Raw genomic sequence first — 20,490 nt, 5'->3', positions numbered from 1 at the left:
TTGTTAAATCAGTGTTAGGGGAAACAATGTTTTCTTATCCACTTAACAGTGTTGGTGGGTACATGTGAGTGTGTCTGTGTCTATTTCTGTGCATGGCGTAGGCCGGGAAGCCTCCTCGGCACAGGGTAAAGTGGGCTAAGTTTACTGGGGCAGAAAATGCTGGAGCGTGACTCAATCCAGCGCCTTCATACAACCAGCCAGTAAAATATGCCTCTGTCGCATTCTGTCTGCTCAGTGCCTCTCAGACACACACTCACTCTGTGTTGAGAGGCTTGTATGTAGGACAGGGAAGACAGAAGCAAAGGCTCTGACCAAGTTAGAAAAGGTGGAAGGTGTGTTTATTTTATGAATGCCTTTTGATCCCCCTGCATATCAGATCTTCTTCTATTCTACTCAAATATTTCAAAGACCGTTTGCTCTGGTTAGGCTGAGTATGAATGGGCCTGACTAAAATCCAAGGTGACTTTCACTGCAGCCAGAATGACATAAGATAGTAGAGTGCACCTGCCTCTCCCCTCACAGGCCTTTCTAGAAATTACCCACACACACTTCCATGCACACACACATACGCCTGCCGACCCGAGAGACACACAAATAACACAGAGCCATTCACCATAATGTGGAATGACAGATTTGGGGTGCAGAGTGACACAGCAAAATTCAGATTACTAACAGTGCTGCAGAGGATGACTGAGCAGAATCCCTCTCCTCTGCACTCTCTGTCCTTCATCACTCGAGGCTGACCAAAAAAAGCGAACGAAAAAACAGGAAAAGACAGAACAACTGTCAGCAAAAAGATAAAAATACTGAAAGACAGAAACAGATCTACATTATATAAAGATATGTTAATAATAATGGCGCTAATAATAACTGGCATAGAAGGATAATAACTTACAGCAAGTCAATAAAACCATTTTAGGTCATTTGGCCAGACTTGGGATCAGATTAGGTGCAGTGCGTTGTATTCTCTGCAGACTTGCAGTCTTTAACACCTACTAGTCCAGTGTATAAGACTGGCAGTAAACCCTTTAGACAGTTAGCTGCAAACAGGTGCTTAAGAGGCTTTATCAACATGTCTGGAATAGATACTATTTTTGAGTCTGTGTGCGCTCAAACTTCAAACCGCTTGGAAGGTTGCCCAGAGTTTGATTAGCACATATCCCTATTTTCCACGCCAGGTGGACATCACGATCAATCGGGCAGACGCGCTGTGTACTCTCGCTCAAAATTAGAATTAAAGACCAAAACTGTCCTCAGAGCTTTTATTATGAATCAGAATCAGAGAGGCTTGTTGAGGCCAGTTTTGTGATGCACAGTCTGAGCTGCTGCAGTCGCCACCACTCTGGTGTTCTTGCTTCTTACTGGATTACTGGAATAGTCAACTTCCACGAGGAACCCGGTGGTGGAGGAAGATGGAAAAACTCTTCAGATTTAGACTGCTTCGGTGCAGTTCATCTTAAGGTACTGCAACACGTAGGGAAGTTGATTTTTAGCCAACACTAGCCGACATAGCAAGCCTGTAGTTTGGTGGTTTTAATATAAATCCTTTTTATTATTTATATTATTTGTTGAATTTGCTACCATTTCATTATACTTTTATATGTATCTATACATCTATCTATTAGTTATTGTTTATTTATGTGTGCATGTTAATGTTCATGAGGCGGTGTTCACAGGGGATCCTTTCAAACTCCCTTTTTTATATAAATCACACACAATGTGTTTGTGCTTGTGCATTTGTAAGTACATGTGAGTATACCTTGTATGTGTGTGATGGAACATAACATGTCGTTTGCTGTGTATTATGCAAAGAGGTGAGGTGATATTCAGCTCTCTCTGAGGTGGCTGTTGTAAACATTGCACCAACGATTCATTCCTCTACCTTCACTTGCCATCACACACACACACACACACACACACACACACACACACACACACTGGATTACACACAGAAATCTGGGTTTTAACCCTAGCCTCCCCGAGGAGTCACACTGGGACATGCTGTCCTGTGTCGCCTCTCAGTTGGGGGCTAAGCTCTTCACTAATGACAAATGCTGGTCCAGATAGGCTACCTGCCGCTCTCGACACTCTTCACTGCATTCAGTCTCCATGTGCCACCTGCCTCACAAGTCTTAGTGGCCACATACTGTCCATCTTCACCATGCTGGAGGGTATTCATAATGCATGAGCGGCATACAGATGAGAATTAGAGGGATATTTTTGAGTTATTAATGGTGGGTGTTACATATTCACAGCAGGCAGCATTAGCAGCGACTTCAGGAAGACAGGAAAGCCTCCTGAGGGCCACAAAGGACTGATGGATCTGTGCACTCACTGTCTTTAACACCCAGTGATGGGCATTATGGTGTCCGTGTGAATGCGTGCATATACGTGTGTGTGTGTGTGTGTGTGTGTGTGTGTTTGTGTGTGCACGTAGAATCACGGCTGTGCAATAGATTCGGTCACACCCCAGTGCTCCTGACCACAGAGTTGATGTGTGGACTGATGAGTGGCTGATCCTGTCGACCAAGAGAGGTCAGAGGGCAAAGGTCATTGGCACTCTTGGTCTGTATGGCTTAGGAAGAGGGCAGGAGGAGGACAGGAGGGTGAGATAAGATTGAGAGGGATGTTTCTGAGACGCAGGGGGGCTAAGAGAGAGAAATTAAGCAAGAAGAGAGAGGAGAAAAGTAGCAGGTGGAAAAGGGTTAAATGTGAGACAAGGAACCAAAAAGGTGAAGGGTTCATGGATTCCTATGTCAGAAATGGCTCAGTAAATTAGTTATTCGACTTATACCCATCAATCTCTGTTTTGCATGGTTACTATTGGTTAGTAACCTATAATTGTATTGTATGCAGGAACCTTATGCTCTAAGAGAAGTGTAAACAAGAAATAATCAGGGTTAACTGGTTAGCACAGCTAGTATTTTCCTGAAAAACCTATAAAACTGAATTATTTGCTCTGTATTTGCATAACTGTGTTTCTAATGGGGTATTTACAAGAGTGCATGTGCATGACAAAGACTACTGAGTACACCCTAGTAGCATGGTGGGATGAAAAGAAACATTTTCACACAAAGCAGTGCATCGTTTTACCTACAGTAATTAAATCCAAATTTAAAGGGTAATCCATGTACTTCTATAAAGTTAGGGGACTCACAAGAGACAGATTAACAAAGGAATGGTCAAAATCGAAGCAACAGATGCTGAGATATCCTGACTTTTAGTCCATAGTAAAGGTCAAGCTTTGAACACTGGATCCTACATTTCCCATAATGCCCCATCTTTCCAACTCCATGCCCCGAGTTTATAACACAGATTTTCTGTTGAATATTTGAAGTCTCAAACCTCAACTCAAGATAACCCAGATGACATCAGTATGACATCATCAGGGTTATTTTCTCAGGTGTGACAAAGCTCCTCCAGAGCCACAGAAGACATGATAGAGCTGTGTTCACCGGCTCAGTAGCTGGTTTCACTGCTGTGTAAACTCATTCTCAGGTTTCCTGCAGTAACTTGGTCACTTGTGTGCATGTAGACATAGTTTGTGTCTCCCTCGTTACAGCTTGTTGCTGCATACAGTCATATCCTGTTTGTTGGTACAGCCCAGCTAAACTCACTTTCCCCTTTACCCCCCACAGTCTGACTCAGTCTCATTGTTTCTTTATGTAAGTCTGGTTAACTGAGAGAGGATGGGGGGGTACATTCCACCAGTGTGCCAAAAAAACAAGAACAACCCCTCTTCTTGGAGCGTCCCACTAACATCCTTCGTCCCCCTGTTTCCCTTCTTTTCTTCTACTTCTCAACGTCTCTCACTGAATCATTGCCCCTCTGCAATGCCCCCTTATCTGCCCTCCCACCCCTCTCCTTCCCAAACAGCCCTCTACCCCACATGCCCTGTCCTCTGCAACCCCCACCCACCCCTCCCCGTCACTGTTACATAAGTTTCCAGTGATAGATCCAGGCCATATTGCTGTTGTTTTCCCCCGTGTGTCTATTGGAGCCGCTGCATCCAGGGACAGCCCTTAATGAGCCCCCAACAAAGGCCCATTGATGAGAGTCCCAGTGTGAGAGAGGATGACCCCAGCCAAGAGCACCCAGAACTGGGCATCAGCTGCCCTAGGCTCTCCCTCCACACAAAGACGCCCACTGTGGACAGAGACCTGAAAGGGCACAGAGAAAAGGAGGGAGACAGAGAGAGAAAGGGGGAAAAGAGGGAGGAGATATCCTGTTCAAACAACTTAGAGAATGTGAGATAGAAAGATGTAAAAAAAAAAAATGAAACTGATGTATGACTTCATCACATAGAAGTCGCTTCTCTGACTATTAGCTCCCCATCAAGCCTCATGTTTCCTCCTCCTCCTCCTCTCTTCCTCATCTGTGCATCCTGAGAACAGTGGGACCCACCCTCTGCCCTCACTCTGCCAGGGAGTTGTCAGTGTCTTTATCTCACCCATGGATCATAACTCAGATCTGAAGAGAGGACCGCAAGGCTCTAGTCTGTCACAAATCCTCATCCTCAAAGGAGCGATCGAAGCACTTTGAGACCCCACACTCCGTTTGGAAACATTTGGAGAACTAATCGGAATTCAGATGGTTTTTCTGAGCCAAGTTTAGTGGAGATAGACGTGTTTGTTTATCAGTTTTGGACTACAACTGGCCGTCTGGGAAGCCGTCTTGGATGAAAAATCACAGGAGAATGTGGACAAATTAGGCTGGACTGTTAAAAGCTGTCATGGCACGACCATTTGGAGAATCGGGATGTTATATGACTGACATGGATTAACTACTTCCTTTAAGTCATCTGTCAGTATCCCATGATTACACCTAATAACAGAGAAAAAGAGAGAAAGGCTGTATAGCCAGAGTTTGAGTCTTGATTGAGAGTCTTCAAGTTGGTCAAAAATATCTAAATCTTTTTCATCTTCGGTGGCATTTTTCGGATCAGCTGAACGATGACTCTTGCAGCCCGACTCGAGGATTTAGAAGTGACCCTGGAGCACATGCTTATGGATGTCTTTGTAAGTTTGCCCACTCTTTCTTTTGTTCAATGTTGTTTTTAATCTGTAACAAATTGCACTTGACTGAATGTATTGAGTCTTTCGTCACCATTCCTCTCTCCTCTCTCTGTGCTTCATATGGGTGACCTCTCCAGTGCATAATTGCAGTTGGAGACCAGAGGCCAACATATGTTCTCGTCTCTTTCCAGATGCTCTCTCATTAATTGGCACAAAAAAGCAGCGTGCTGATTAAACGTCAAACTCTCTGCTCTGGGAGATTTAAGGAATAAACTGGCTGACCAGGAATCCAGCCTGGACTGCATGGCCTATACACAACTCAACACAGGGTTAGCCCACTGATTTAAGACTTTGGGAATGTTAACTCAGCATGTGAGGAGCTTTCATCCAACCAACTCCAAAGTATTAAATCTAGGTACTGGGCTTGCTCGTGCTTTCTGTGGTCTGCAGCCTTCATATTTATCTGCAGATAGCCGTAAATCTTTTGATTAGGAACGAACGAAATCTCCAAGTGAAGGAAGTGAGGATTGAGAATGAGGAAATGAGGGATGAAAGAGGAATGAGAACGAGAAGGAAAGTCTGATGGATGTGATAGCCAGGTTTCTATTGCCCGTGACGCTTGGTTAGAGGTAGGTTACTCAGGCCCCTGTGGTTTGCAAAGCATTTGGGGCTGTGGGAATGAGAAACTGCTCTACACTGTGTCCCTCACACACAGATACACAAACATGCACTCACACACATTCACATACAATAACATGCAGTCTACCTCTGCAGACACACATTGTAAAGACGACATCAGAATCCCTGGTTGCTTTGATCTGCCGGCTGCTGTAATGAGTTTTGTCGTTAAGCTGCTGTTTCCCTTTAACATTGTTTACAGGCACAGGCATCTGTTGGAGGGAACAGTAATCTGTCCTTTCCTGAGTTATGCTGGGCTTCCAATGAACACTATCAGCACTCATTCCACTGCTGCAAGGCATCGACGTCACCGATATACGCAGATATTTGATTCCTGAATCCATCAACCTACTTTGGAGATTTGGTCATTTTCATATGTCCAATAGATGATTTATGACTGAAGCAGTAAAGATTAGTGTTTACGGCCAGAAGTGGATTTGGATTATTCATGCACTGCATGTGGGATGGAAAAAATGGGAGTCAGGAAAATGCTTCCTTCCTCTACATTTCCTCTCAGCATCCTAATTAGACCGCTTATTTATTTATTTATTTCTCTAATTGCTGGAAGAGGCTGGAAAACAGAGGGTTATCTGGCCACTTTGCATACTTAAATGAGAAATATTCAAATCGCCCGCACCCTCACCAGGCTGGTTGCTTACTGAATGCGCATATGCCAATGCATGCGTGCATGTACACACACACACACACAAATGTTAAGACAGGCAGACGTGAGCTAAGAAGAGGCCTATTTCAGTGAACCATCAAAAAAAGGCAGGGTGAATTAAATCATTTTATGGGAAGGCTTACCAGCCGCAGACGTGTGTCATGGATCAGGCATCTTATACTACTGAAAACATTTTGTCAGAGGGTTCCAAAACAGGAGACTAACAGTAACATGCTGTATATATTGAACTGTGTACTGTATTTTGATGATTTGGCAACATTTCATGCCAATTAACCCCCTTGAATTGAATTGAAGGTGTAGAGTGTGAGTTCAATGATTGTAACTGGGTGTCAGCATACATGTAAGAGTTAAACATTTCTGTATGTGTGAATTAACCCAGCGGCGAGCAGAGATACGGGTCGTTTGAGGAGTATAAAGGGTCGTTAGAATAATGACAGTGCTTCTCCGTCCCCCAGTAGAGAAGGACCTCCAGAGTCCTCTCTGTGCTGCTCATTGGCTTGAAGCAGCAGCTGAGTGCACAGCTATATTCAAGGGTGCACAGCTATTTTCATTAGCACAGCAGCGAATATGAATGATTCAGGAAGGCCGAGAGGATCAGACGCAACAAGCTTCCTTTACAACCTCTTTTACTACAAGAAAAGGAGGTCACTATTTTGTTCCCTTGATTGCTCGCAGGAAGCTGGAGTCGAAGCGGAGTCATTTCTAGAATTTTCATGTCAAGGCTTTTATTTTTTCTGCATTCAAGAGCACTATCATAGATTTAAAGCACATGACTGCACATGACATGGTTGCAAAGTCATGCCCACCAGCGTAGAATTCAGAATCTAGTAAGAAAACCCATCGACACTGTTACAAAAATATGAAACGTCTTTTAGAAGAGAAAGAATGTCAGAGGAAAAATAGCAATCATCTGTGTCACTATATAGCTTGATTTCCATGACATTTGTGCCACAGAGGTCTCATTCACATAGCACTGGATATAGCAACACTGCCACATACACAGTGACGAGACCCTGTGACATGAATAAAATAGTGTCATGATCTGTATCTGCTGATTGGATTTTTTCCCCCTGGCTGCTGTAAAATGTCCGTTCATGGTGTCATATCAGCTCCTGCCAAAGCTGCTGTGTATTGTGTTGTTGGTCCACTGAGCTGTGTGAGCTGCGAGGGGAGGACAGAGAGAGAGAGAGAGAGATGGAAGCTCCTCTTTCAGAGGCTGGCTCACAGTCTCGCACAAAGGCTGACAGTCACATCAGGAAATGAAGCGTTGTGATTAAAAATGCATTCAATCCCTGTGTAGTTTAATTGAATCTCCTCCTCGTGCACCCCCCCCCCCACCCCAGTCCTCTCCTCTAACATCCTCATCCCTTCTGTGATGCAGGCCTGGAGGCAGAGCTAAACATCCCTTCTCTCACTCTTCTTCCTCGTTTTCTCCTCCATCCCTCTCCCCACCTCCTGACGGAGGAAGACCTCAGCTGTATTGGATTGTTTCCATCACAGCTGTACTGCTCTACTCTGCTCTTTTCAGCCCTGCCTCCTCTCTTTCCAGCAGCCATAAAGCATTGGTTCATATCTTTGGGAGGGCTGGTCTGCCACAAAGGGCCTGCGGTCTCCAAGAGCATTCAGTCTGCCAGGAGCACAAACACTGTGACACACCGATACCAAGAGCTTGTACTCTCTCGTCTCCACAATTGTATCACAGCATTGTACACTCTTTGTGTCTATGTGCATAACCTATTCTCCAGTGTACTATTCTCTTTGGACTGTGCCACCGTAGATGTGTTGTTTCAGATAGAGGCTATTGACTGGGTGTATTATGTGTGACCATTCTGTTATGTAATGGGTGTGTCCTCCGCCCAGTGACAAAATTGTTCAATTATAGCAAGCTGACCTCCTCCTCATTTCTCTCTCTCTCCCTCACTCTCTAGCTCTCTCTCTCTCTCTCTCTCTCTCTCTCTCTCTCTCTCTCTCCTCAACATGTTTACTTCTCATGCTTTGCCTCTCTCTCCACCAATAGTGGTATTGATCGGTACGAGGCTGGAGTCACAGTGTCAAGTCCTCTCAGGACCAATTTTGGAGAAATTTCAAAGCCTTCTCTCTGCAATCTTTACCTGCTTGTCCTTTAGCGATTATTTTTGGGGCATTTTTTTCCCTTTAGTTGATAGCAGTCAGTATAGAGGCAGACAGGCAAACCTTTCAACAACAAAGCAATTCAAAGTGCTTTACATAAGAGGGGGGTATGACATACAACAGAGGTCTCCCGGCCAGAATCTAACTGGGCATGTTGTAATAATGTGATATGCGCTTTAAGTCCCAGCTGTCCTACTCTAAGGCTATGCATGCTATGTATTCTATGTTTTTTGTTATTCACAACAAATCCAATAAAAAGACCCTAACCAACATTGGGTAATACTCCTTACCCTGTCTGTGGCATTCTGCCCCGAGCCCATTCCTTCCTTACATCTTCAGTAAATCTTTAAAGTCACAGATGAATACAGACTTGCAAGGTGTGCTAGTGTGTATTTACAAGACATGGACAGTGTATGTGACATCAGCTCAAAATAAAATACATGTTCATTGTAATGAAGGAACATGTCGCCCAGTGCGATGGTGTGGCTCACTTTGGTCGATGCCACAGAAGAATGAGCTGTATCAGTTTGGCTACACAGACAATGCTTGTTAGTAGAGTCAATTCATTGTTCGTCTGTGTCTTTTCGTTGACAAAAAGAAAAATATAGAATTAAAATCAACAATTAACAAATTCTGTGTTAATATGCAAAAACTTTAGTTCCCCCATAGTATGAATGAAATTTGAATAATGTAGTGAGATTTAGCGGATGTGTCTCATTTTCTTGCCTCATTAGTTTACTGCAGAATCACCACAATAAATAGAGAAGAGACAGTTATCATAAACTTGATGCAATTTTTATGTGCACACCCCAAAACTAATCAGCTATTATCATCCAGCCTTCAATTTCTATCGCATGCAAGGTCCAGATTCTGATGTCAACTGGCCTAGCACATGCAGAGGCTTTCCAGTAGACTTTGGTGAATAATTCAGAAGCCTTGTTTGCTATTCTTCGGTGCAAATTGCATATCTAGCGCCTCATTCAAGTCTGCTGCTGGCCTCATAATAGACTACTGATTGGCCCATTGGAATGATATATTCTAATTCCATTAAGGCGTATATGACTGCATAATGGCCGTGTATTCAGTCTGAATGTGGACTGCACTCAGACAAAGATACAGTAATTTTTTGTCAGCGTTATAAACAGAGCACATTCAAAGAAAGAGGTGATTTTTCTGTCTGTCTGCTTTCCTTTGGTGCCAACGGCTGAACTTTTAATCATACTGAAAGACACACAAGCAGCTAAACAGTACGTGCACACACCCACACACATACAAACGCAGCCACCTCACAGTGGGTTGAGCAGATGTTGTGCCGAGCGACACGGTTTGACCAGGACAACCTGTCCCCGTGTTCCACCAAATCTCTCCGAAATACAAATAATGTCCCAGTTTTCACAATGAGTCACACAAATGCCCCATTTTCCTATAAAATCCCACTGGCTGTTACCTTTCTGAGCATGTAGAAGTGTTTCCCAGGCCTTCTTACTCAGACACTGCTGAGGGGATGATAATTGAAGTGGATGCTCCCCTGTGGAGAAGTCATTATGATTGGTTCTGGGGCCTGATGAAGGGTGGGGGCCCCACTTTCTGCTCATCTCACTCTCATGAGATAAAGAAAGACACCACTAGCAAGCTCTAAGAAGCACACAGTGAGAAATGAACTGAATTACGCTATTAGGGCGGTATTGTTTAGCTGCACAACCGTTTATCTGTGTTTTCTGTGCAGTGGTGCTGTAATTCAACTCTTTGTAATTTGTGGAGTCTTGAAGCATAAACATTCAGCCCCCTCCCTCACTGCCCCGGATGAGGAGAGAGTCCAGCTAGGGGGCATTTCCATAAACACACCCACCCACACGCACAAACACACAAACACAGTCAGGAGCAGGACCACTGGGATGAGTCAGACAGCCGTGGGCAGACACTGGCTGGGTTATCAGGGTAAATTAATGCGTAACAATGCCAGGATTCTACAATTGAGAACCATTGCTTCTTATTATTACAACTAAGAACAAAGATTAAGCAGACACACACACACACACACACACACAGTAGACATAAAACCCAGACGCTTTGTTTGCGCCTCCCTCATTAGCATCTCTTATAACCAGGTAGTGATCTTCTCTCTTTCTTTTCTTCTTTTCTTTCTCTTCTTTGTCCTTTTGTCTGAAAATGTATTAATAGCTGTTAGTTGATTTTGAGGTCAGCTGGTGTGAACTGATCCACTACAGTGAGACGTGTCAGAATCTCCCAGCTTTATGCCGGATCTTTGTATTTTTATGGCTTATTATGTCTGCAGTCTTGTATCTCACTTATTTTTATTACCAAGTGCAAATCCCATTTGCCTTTATTTTTTTGAGCTTGTTGACTGAAATGGGTCATTGTGCATCTAGCCGGAGGCATCAAGAATAGTAAAATGTTTTTTTTTGTTTTTTCTTTTCTTCCTGTCAAGACAAGGGCTTATTACCTCACTGGATTTGAGGCAGTGGAATTTAAAAAAATCTCAGAAGGAAAAAAAACAAAGAGCAGCGGAGGAGAACAAACGAACACAAACCACACTTAAACTGTTCAATTAGGAGACTGTATCGTCATCTCCCTGTCAAGGTGTCACACGAGATCCCTATGAAAGCAGCGAGGGTTTGTCTCCCGAATCAGCAGTGGCAGTTAATCTCTGTCATCGCGCTCTGAATTAACATCAAACTCACACACATCACACAGTGACTACCAGGGAAAGTGCAAAAAGAAATGAACCGTGCCTTTTGGTTCCCTTTTCAAATTCCTCCAGTATGTCATCGGCAAGACCTGGACGTCTGCACACTAAGTTTATAAATAGCCTTCTGATATTTCTCATGTAGGCCACAGTCACTCACACACTGATGTGGGCCAGGGTATTGAATAAATAATGCTTACTGGGGATTACCACTGCAGATGATTTTCTCCTGTATGCTTGTCCCACGGCTTTAGCATGTGTGTGTTTTTGTGTGTGTGTGTGTGTGTGTGTGTCTATGTGTCTAATTGTCACATATACAGACATATCATGTCACTAAAGCTGTCGGGGGTCCTCACTTACAGAAATGATATGGGGGATAGAAAAGGGCTTGTTTGGTTGCTCATTTTGACTTGTGGCTATAATCTGTGACCCAGCATCAAATCACCTCTAACTGTGATAACCAAGCTAAATCTTTCTGGTTATAATCCACTGCTGCTGGTTTACAACAGCTACCTAGCCCATACAAGACTTTTGCTGCTACATGCGTGAACGTACTGCACATGTGTGTTTGCATATGTGCATACTGAACATCTGTGTACGCCTGCACATGTGTGTGCATGTGTGTGTTGATCCACTTAAGTTAATCAGCTGACAGTTCAGTATTGATGTGCAGAGGCAAACAGAGCTCAGCAGTGAGTGATGATGAGAATATGACAGTAAGTCACTAGGTGCAGCGGTAATTCATGATTCCAATAGCTTTAATGGACATGTAAAGACCACCGTGGTGGATGCAGAGGACTGACTCAGCTCTCTGTGGCTGCAGCCGTCATGATAAAAGATCTGTGTGAGGGCAGGAGCTAAAAGTCCACAACTGTCACAGCTTTCTGGAGAAAAATTCAGGCCAATTTCCACACTTTTCTGCATGCAGACGATGAACCAAGTGATAGAATGATCAATATCTCAGTGCATGAGGATAGTGTGTGCTTGGCTGCAACGATACATGTTGTGCGTGTGTGTGTGTGTGTATTCCCCCTTTGTGTCCTAGTCCAGACAGTGCAGGGAGAGAGAAAGCTGGATGTGGGATTTCAAAGATAATCTCCCTACCAGATGGCAAAACATCCCATATTCCTTTTGAGGTTCCCCACGTGATCCCCTGTAAGGGCTGAGTATGTGTGTGGGTGTGTGTGTGTGGGTGTGTGTGTAGATGGTGGGGGTATATATGCTCACACACAATTATTATTGGATCACGTGACACGAGTGCGTATGCTAATAACAGCCGTAACGTCACATTAATCCAGTGACCTGGTTAAGCCCCCAACTGAAGGAAGTGAGTGTGGGAGGCGGGGGGGGGGAGCTGCCAGAGCTGGAGAAGAGAGCTGGAGAAGAGAGAGGAGAGACAAAGCGCACTCCCTCTCCCACTCACACACTCTCACACACACTCATTCACCTCGTGAGCGGCAGAGTGGAGCGTAGCTGAGAGGAGCAGAATGGGAAGTGTTTTAACACAGAGGGGAAAAGAAGCAGAGAGAGGCACATAGGACCGGCGTGGGGCTGCTATACCAACATCACACACTTCTTTCCTCATACACACCCACGCGCAAGCTCGCGTGAACCCCCCCGACTGCCAGGCTGGACGGGACGGCGAGGACACCCACTTCACACACTCGCACACATGCTCACACACCCACGGACACACACACTGTGGAGCGTACTATGGTGGTCCAGGGAGCAGTGACGCCCGGGAGAACCCGCCGGCTGATGCTTAAACTGCCGGTGGGGACTCTACGGAGGAACAGTGGAGAGAGGGTAAGACACGAGCTTCCCTCAATTCCTCTTTCTCACTTTCTCCCTTCTTCTTCTGACTTTGCCTCTCCCTCTCTCTGTGGCAGTGTCTTGCTGTGCTGTTGTGTGTGTAAGTGGGATTTAGAGGGAAGGTTCTTGGCTAATCCAAGGGACGGTATTAGATTTGAGTTGGTGGAAGGCAAGTCAAGAGCAAAGCTTTTAATCTCTCCAGTGGACAATACTTCTCTGTGTTTCTCTTCCTGTCAATCTGAGTCTGTCAATCTTTCCAGCGCTCAGTCTGTCTCTGTCACTGCTAATGTATTCCACTGCAGTCCTCTGTTCTCAAGGTTACAGGGAAGTCTCACTGTGGGAGAGCTGTCTTTGAGTGCAGCTTGTTTGCCTGTTACTGTCAACGCAATTGAAGTGACTTGAGACATGAGTTAGCTTCCTTTTATCAAGCAAAGCCACACGTAGCCTTGCCTTCAGCGTGATTTCAAGTGCTGGATCCTGTCCTGCCGGATTTTTTTTTTCTCAGTGGAAGTCAGATTGTCTGCCAGGCATTACGAGATTCAGTGTTTATGTGTTTGTGTAAATGTGGTGGGTGTGGGTTGAAAGCAGAAGATAATAGTTTCCAGCGATGCTCAGACGTGGAATGTGTGTTGCAAAGTTAACCTTGTCGTCAGTTGTAAGGACAGGCTGTAACCTGCTAGGTGGTTCTTTTCAGATCCTCTTTTGCTCATCAGCGAAGTTGTTTACACCGCTGGAAAGCTGCTGTGTAAAAGAAAGCAGCCACAAGTTTGCAGCTGCGAGTGTGCATGTGCATGTGCATGTGTGTGACTCCCCATCGCCCTCCCTTCCATGTTGAAAATGCACTGGTATTATGTGAATCAGATAGAGTGTGTGTGCAGGTGATGAGTGAGCTGGGCTTACGGCTCATCCAAACTGCTTTCCTCAAAATCATGAGGTGCTTATAGGATCATACCGAATTGAATTTCAGCTCCCTTTTGAAAGTCTCAGTCTTCCCACTTGCTGTAATGTGACTTTAGTTTCATTAACACGCCTCTTTGAGTGAATGTGACTTCCAAATGCCATGAGCTCTTCTGAGAATCGCCGGCCTCTTTGTAGTTCTCTCTCTGATTGAGCGTGTACACAGAGGATACAGTAACACACACGAGCGCACACATACTGTACCCATGCGATCATAAATTACACAGTGCGGCTTCTGTATATTGGATGAAATCTGTTTTCACTTTCATAAGCACAGATGTACATATTCAACACAGAAATAACCACTTTAACGTTCATATCTCCTCACACAGAAACACATAAAAAACAACCTGGTTCCTTTGCCAAGGATTGCTTTTGTTGAGTTGCACTGAAGTGAGCAACTTGAGAGGTCTCAGACAACATAAGTTGTCTGATGCTTTCAAGTCTCACTATCCGAAGATTTCAGGTTGTGCCTCATTAATTCTGTAGTGGCTGGTGAACTGATTAACTGAGATCTGACTGGATCTGGCTGGCTGTCATAATACTGCTTGATTGGAGGAAACTGAATATTCACTGTCCTTTTGAGAGAAGTAATTGCTACTGGTTGATTGGCTGGTGCCTGTGCACAAACGCATTACACGTACACACACAGTCACTCAAATCACCTTAATTAATGGAGAAAAGCAGATTTTCTCACGCAGGAACGGAGGGAGGTCTCTCTCGCTCTCTCTCTCTGTCTTTCTCTCTCCTGATTGCATTCCTATTCTCTGCCTCCCATTCTTCTTGCAGCCAGCTGTGTGCAGACAGACTGAAGGGGGATTACTTGTTGTGATTTGCATACACTCACTTGCATTATTGTACTGTTATGCTGGAAAAATGACTGGATGTGTGTCAGCTTGCTGTGTAAGGTAGCGAATGCATCAGATTTTCAAAATAGTTCAAACCTATCAAACCAGACGAGACGAGACGAGACCAGAAAGCGTTCAATAAAGTGACAACATTTTGAAAAAGAATTTAAATCATCAGACTGTCAGACTGATTCCTCTCCTCAGTGATGGCAGGTGAACAAAGCTCAGTGATCTACTGGTTTCAATCCCAGAGGCTTCATAAAGGTTGACTGTCTGTTGGGTTATGACTTAACCTTCACATGTCCTTACTGAGCCTCTGAAATACTTTCACTTCTACATACAGCTGCAGCTTTGTCCTGCTCTGACTTGTCATGTTAGATAACTCATTGCGTTATCATCCAATCTCCGCCTTACGCAACTGTCCGAGCTGCATAGAGGAGTAATGGCAGACAGAAAGAATATTGACAAAATCTGTATCTATAAGCAGCTGACTGTGGAAATGTTTATTGCTGCAAGCTTAGATCCAGTTAAAAGCATGTTGCACACATGGAAGACTAGGTTTTCATATCCTTCAGCATACAGAGGTTAGTGGGTGCGCATCACCACTGGCCGTTAGCTTTCACTAACTAGTTTGAAAGGTATTTAATAAATGGATCCTGCAGATTGCTTTTCACCTTCCAGATTGCAGAGCGAAAAATACCATATTCTCATCTGTGCCCTGTCACTTGTCTAATGCAGATGAATGGTCTCACGTCTGTGTCAGTAGTTTCTGATGGATGTGGGTCTATCACAGTTAATTGAGTAATATCTGCAGGGAGAACATAGCCATCTTCATTCACGGTCAACAGCTATGACACATCTGAACGAAACATGCCTTGTTAACTGCAGAACAATAGAAGAGGAGACAAACTTGATTACTCCCCCGTTTTCTCTGTGAATCACTTTCTTTTCTGTTCCTGATTTTCTCCTTCTACTCCTCATCATCGTGCCTAAAGAATCCTGTCATATCTAGACTTGTTATGCGTCTTTCCACCTCATCCCTCCCTTTCTCTTACATACCTTTCATTACAACATTAAAACAGTTTTGAGAAAGTTAAAGTGCATGGACAAAATGGGATAAAAGGACTTAAAGATAAACATAGCAAAACACGAGGTGTTTACAGTATAATATGATGATGATAAATTGAACAGTTGTTGTTGACAGTTTAAGACAGCTTCTTTTAGGGGATGTTTTCTGTTTAGATTACCTCGCTGAACAGTCTGAATTAGGATTAACCACCGCCTTTGTCATCCTGCTATCATGTTAAGCTGCTCAGCTCTTTACTGTGAAATTAAGAACAAAAACAACAAACACACAAAGGGAAGACAGGCCACGAGAAAGAGCGAGACATGCGTGTTTATGTGTGTGGCAGGGGGTTTCAAAACAGACGAAAAACATTTCAGATTTTAGGAGGCTGAATCGCTCTCCAAGGAAACATGTTGTTGTCAGGGGCACCGCAGGGGAGCGAGGGTTTAAAGGTGGGAGGGGTGGATCACTGTCGGGAGAAGGAGAAGTTCACACAAGCACACACATACAGAGACTTCGACGCATACACATGTTCAAAACACACATTCATGAGCGGAATAGGAATGCAAACAGACAATAGCCTGACTGTAATTTACCACGATAGGCCTGAAAGCCAGAAGCAGCCAAGCAAGTTGTGAGGCAGGAATACTAATTGATCCTTGTTACCTTTAAACGTCTTGTCTGCACCAATCACAGAGAAGGCCAGCGCTGGACTCAGGCAGTCTGCGGGTCAGGTTGATACCCTGCTTGTTTCTCATCAGGCTGATCTAATTGTCTCGACATTAGAGTCAGGATTCATTTAAGCAGCTGCAAAGGTTGATGTGGACACTAAAGGAACAACATTCAAAATAAGTTCCTATTTCATTTTTATTTTCTCACCCCTGTGTTAGCAAATTGAGTTTCTGCCCCCACAGCTCTGCTCTGCCTCGCTACAGTATTGATTCCCAGGGATATCAACCTGCCCCCTCGGACTGTAGGTGAGAGAGCTGTGGTCAGTCAGTCCAATTAAATAGACAAAGAAAAGGGGAAAAAGGGGAAGAAAGAAAGAAAGAGGTGGGAATAACTGGAGCTAAAGACTCCTGAAGGCCCCCTCTTGCACCACACCCTGTTCGGCATGAAAGGGGACCCCCCTTTTCTCCCCAAGGCAGCTCAGAAGGAAGAATGTTTTTGAGCAAGGGAGGAAAGGAGGGGGTGCACAGGGGAGACTCCCACCCTCCTCTCCACCCTGTCTCTTTCATCACTCTCTGCTATGATTTTTTTTTCTGTCTTTTATTCAACGTCCAAAATCAACCCGCAGACCTATAGACACACGGCACAGCTGTGTACAAGTTCAAAGTAAATCTGCACAGAGCATGATCAAACAATGAAGAGATGATCGCCTATTGACTATGAGTGAAGGCTGAAGGCAGTGAGCTGCTGATAATGTGTTTTCTCTGTGGAGACAGTTTGCTAGCAGGGTAGCTATGGTGAGAGTGGACTCCTGTCCTCTGCCAAAACATCCCCAGTGGATGGATGGATGTGTGTGTATGTGTGTTCCCATCTTCTGCCACCTTCATGCAGAGCTCAGAATGATTTCTCCATTATCTCTGCTTCTCTATTCTCAGAAATGACTGCATGCAATCCTTTGAAGAAAAAGAGAGACAGAATGAAGAAAGAGAGAAAAGACGAGTGTGGGTTGATGGGAAGGAGTCTGTTAAATTCCATCTCCCCCAAAACAGGATGTGGAGACCCCGAAATGTTCCTTAAATATCCCAGCACAATCTGTGCCCTTTGTTAGACAGAGATAACATGACTCAATGAGAACGGAGGCACTGCCTGTGACTCACTCACATGAAGGGGTTTATTCATAGTTTGTGTGTGTGTGTGTGTGTGTGTGTGTGTGTGTGTGTGTGTGTGTGTGTTGTATGACTTTAAGTGTGAATCCCACTATGGCAGAATAAGAGGAAGAGAAAGAAGAGGTGGGGAGAGAAAGAAAAAAAATATGTGTTGTAAAATGTACAAAAATGGTAAAGATTTTCATGAAGATGTGGGAGCTAGAAGGAGTGTGTGTGTGTGTGTGTGTGTGTGTGGGTGTGTGCATGAGTGACAAAGAGAGACACAGAGCGGGAAAGGGTTAGAAAGAGAGAGCGAGCGAGTGAGTGAGGGAGGTGCAGCCTCTTGTTTTCCCGTGGGTGTACTGCAGTAACATAGTAATCCTCATTAATATTTATCTGCCAGGCAAAGTGGAGAGAATGATTAGCTTGAGAGTGTGTGTTAGCGTGTGTGTGTACGTGTGCATGTTTTCTTGAGTGAACACCCCTTTCTGTGTGTGTATATAGCATATTACAGCATGCAACACATGAACTAGGTCAACTTCTATACTTAAGAGACTAACAAGTCCCGATACTTCAAAGGTTTTGTGTCATCGTGGGGGTCTTTCACTGCACGCACGCTCCATAAACAGTATTTTCATTCTAATTATTTAGAGCATGAACAGGGAAACCGATGGCATGCACATACCTTCTCACACACACACATGTAGATGTGAAGATGCCCCCTGTTTCATCCCGCTCTCTCGAGCCACATTATGTTATGTTATTGATTTTCCTGCTTGCACCTCTAATACAATCACATTAAACTAGACTGATCGGAATTGAATTTCAGACCAGGTCTATACACGTATGTCACTTATAATCTCTGTCACCGTGACGATGGTGTGTATGGGTGTGTGGGTGTTGAAAATGAACCTATAGGAAAATTTAGCCTTCAAAAGCCACATGCCAGATTTACTGTCACTTCAAAATTGTAGTAAAAGAACAGAAGAAGGGCACGAATAGTACCTGTGCAACGTTTCTGTGTGTCATATTGACTTTTCACTCTCTTGTTCACAACTGTTTTTGTGAATTTGTGTGCTATAGTTTCTCAGCTGAAAATGTTCTTGCTAATTTATGGTGTCTGTGACCCATTTCCCTCCACTGCTCTCCCTCTCTCTCTCTCTCTCTCTCTCTCTCTCTCTCTGCACTCTAGTATAACACGCCTGAGTGGAGATCAGAGAGCAGGAGGAAGATTGAGAGATAGAGAGAGATATGAGGGAGAGATGAAAGAGGAGAGAGAGAGAGAGAGATGGAAACAGGAGAAAGTAAGAGGGTGGAAGAGAATACTGAGAGCAGGAGATGGAGTAGAGAAAGTGAGAGTTTACTCCTGATTTCCCTTTTTCCTGTCTGTGTCAGGACTCGAGGTCCTCACAACTGACTGGGTAGTGCGTATAGATTTGAGGCAGTGGTGGGAAGCAACTAAGTGCATTTACATAAGTGCTATAGTTAAGTACATTTTTGAGGTACTCTCACTTTTGAATTTCCTGCTACTTTATACTTCTATGCCACTACAATTATCCACTGCATTTTTTTGATAACTTTACTTTGATACATTACTTTGCAGACGAATATTACAAAATATAATCAACAAAGAAATGATGATGTATTATTATAGGTTAAGGTTAATTGATTCCTGGGGGTACAAGCTACCCAGTAGTATATAAAAAAACAATTAAAAATTGCTCCACCTTTACCAGCTGCAGCATTAAAGTGATGTACACATGACTGCATCACTAATTATAATCCAATAACAAATTATTCTGAAAAGGGCCCTAAGTAAGAGTACTCATTAGGCAGGCATAATGAGTACTTTTACTTTTGGTACTTTAAGTATATTTTGATGCTAATACCTTTGTACTTTTACTTTCTTAACAGAGTTTATTTATACACTGTGGTATTGCTACTTTTACTAAGTAAAAGATCTGAGTACTTCTTCAACCATTGTTTTTTGTTTTTGTATTGTTTTTATCATCCATATGTAGAAGAATCCTGTCCACCACAAGGCTGAATGTAAAATCCCAAATAGTGTCTTCTTCCCTCCGTCTTATTACTATGGTAATAGCCGCCCAGCTGACACTCCAGTGCTGACTGTTGACATCACAGGGCCTGTGTGACCTTTCCCAGGATTCAGCGGGACATTGCGCACACATAGAATCATGGGAACAGTGCACTGTCATACCTAACCTCCCGCCTCCCTACCACAACAAATATTTACACCCCTCATAAATTACAGTGGCTGAGAGGTGAACGTCTCCAGCCTTCATGTGTAGCTCCAGCCAAACCCTGATTCATTTTGGAAAATTCACACTATGGGCATGCCACACATTCCTCATGGGTTTCTCAAGACACCACTTGAGACATCGTGAGGCCCTGAGATAGAGGGATGGGAAACTGGGGCTGTGGAACGAGGGGTCTTGGAGCATGTAGTTGGTGAAATTAAGTAAATTTAAGAAAATGCAAGCTTATTGCATTATGCGGATATTGCGGATTAGGATTTCTTTTGTACAATGAACCTCCTGCAATCCATTCAATTAGCCATCTGTGCAAAGTGAAAGAGAAAGTAGCACACACAGTGAGAGAGAAAGAACTCCCAAGTGACAACAAAAGTAGTATTTTCTCATAGTGGAAAAGTAAAAAATACAATTTCTAATATCTGCTTTGTACAGTATACTGGAGTCGATTAATGCCAGGGCAGTAACTTACTCATGCTCGTGTTGGCATTCAGTAATGGTATGAGCA

General features: G+C 43.9%; 1 protein-coding gene across 1 annotated transcript in view; it reads left to right on the top strand.

Annotated features, from left to right (window-relative positions):
* Positions 1-12,888: 12,888 nt before the first annotated feature.
* The window catches only part of frmd4a (FERM domain containing 4A), a 54,339-nt gene continuing 46,737 nt past the window's right edge, over positions 12,889-20,490 (top strand). Inside the window, exon 1 of the mRNA XM_070907054.1 lies at positions 12,889-13,021. Within this exon, the coding sequence (XP_070763155.1) occupies positions 12,929-13,021 (93 nt within the window). The 5' untranslated portion in view covers positions 12,889-12,928. The remainder of the gene's footprint in view (positions 13,022-20,490) is intronic.

Source organism: Enoplosus armatus, chromosome 6 (genome assembly GCF_043641665.1).
Source record: "Enoplosus armatus isolate fEnoArm2 chromosome 6, fEnoArm2.hap1, whole genome shotgun sequence".
Classification (NCBI taxonomy): Eukaryota; Metazoa; Chordata; class Actinopteri; order Centrarchiformes; family Enoplosidae; genus Enoplosus; species Enoplosus armatus.
Note: the sequence above shows the minus strand (reverse complement) of the source record. Positions and strands in the feature narration are given on the sequence as shown.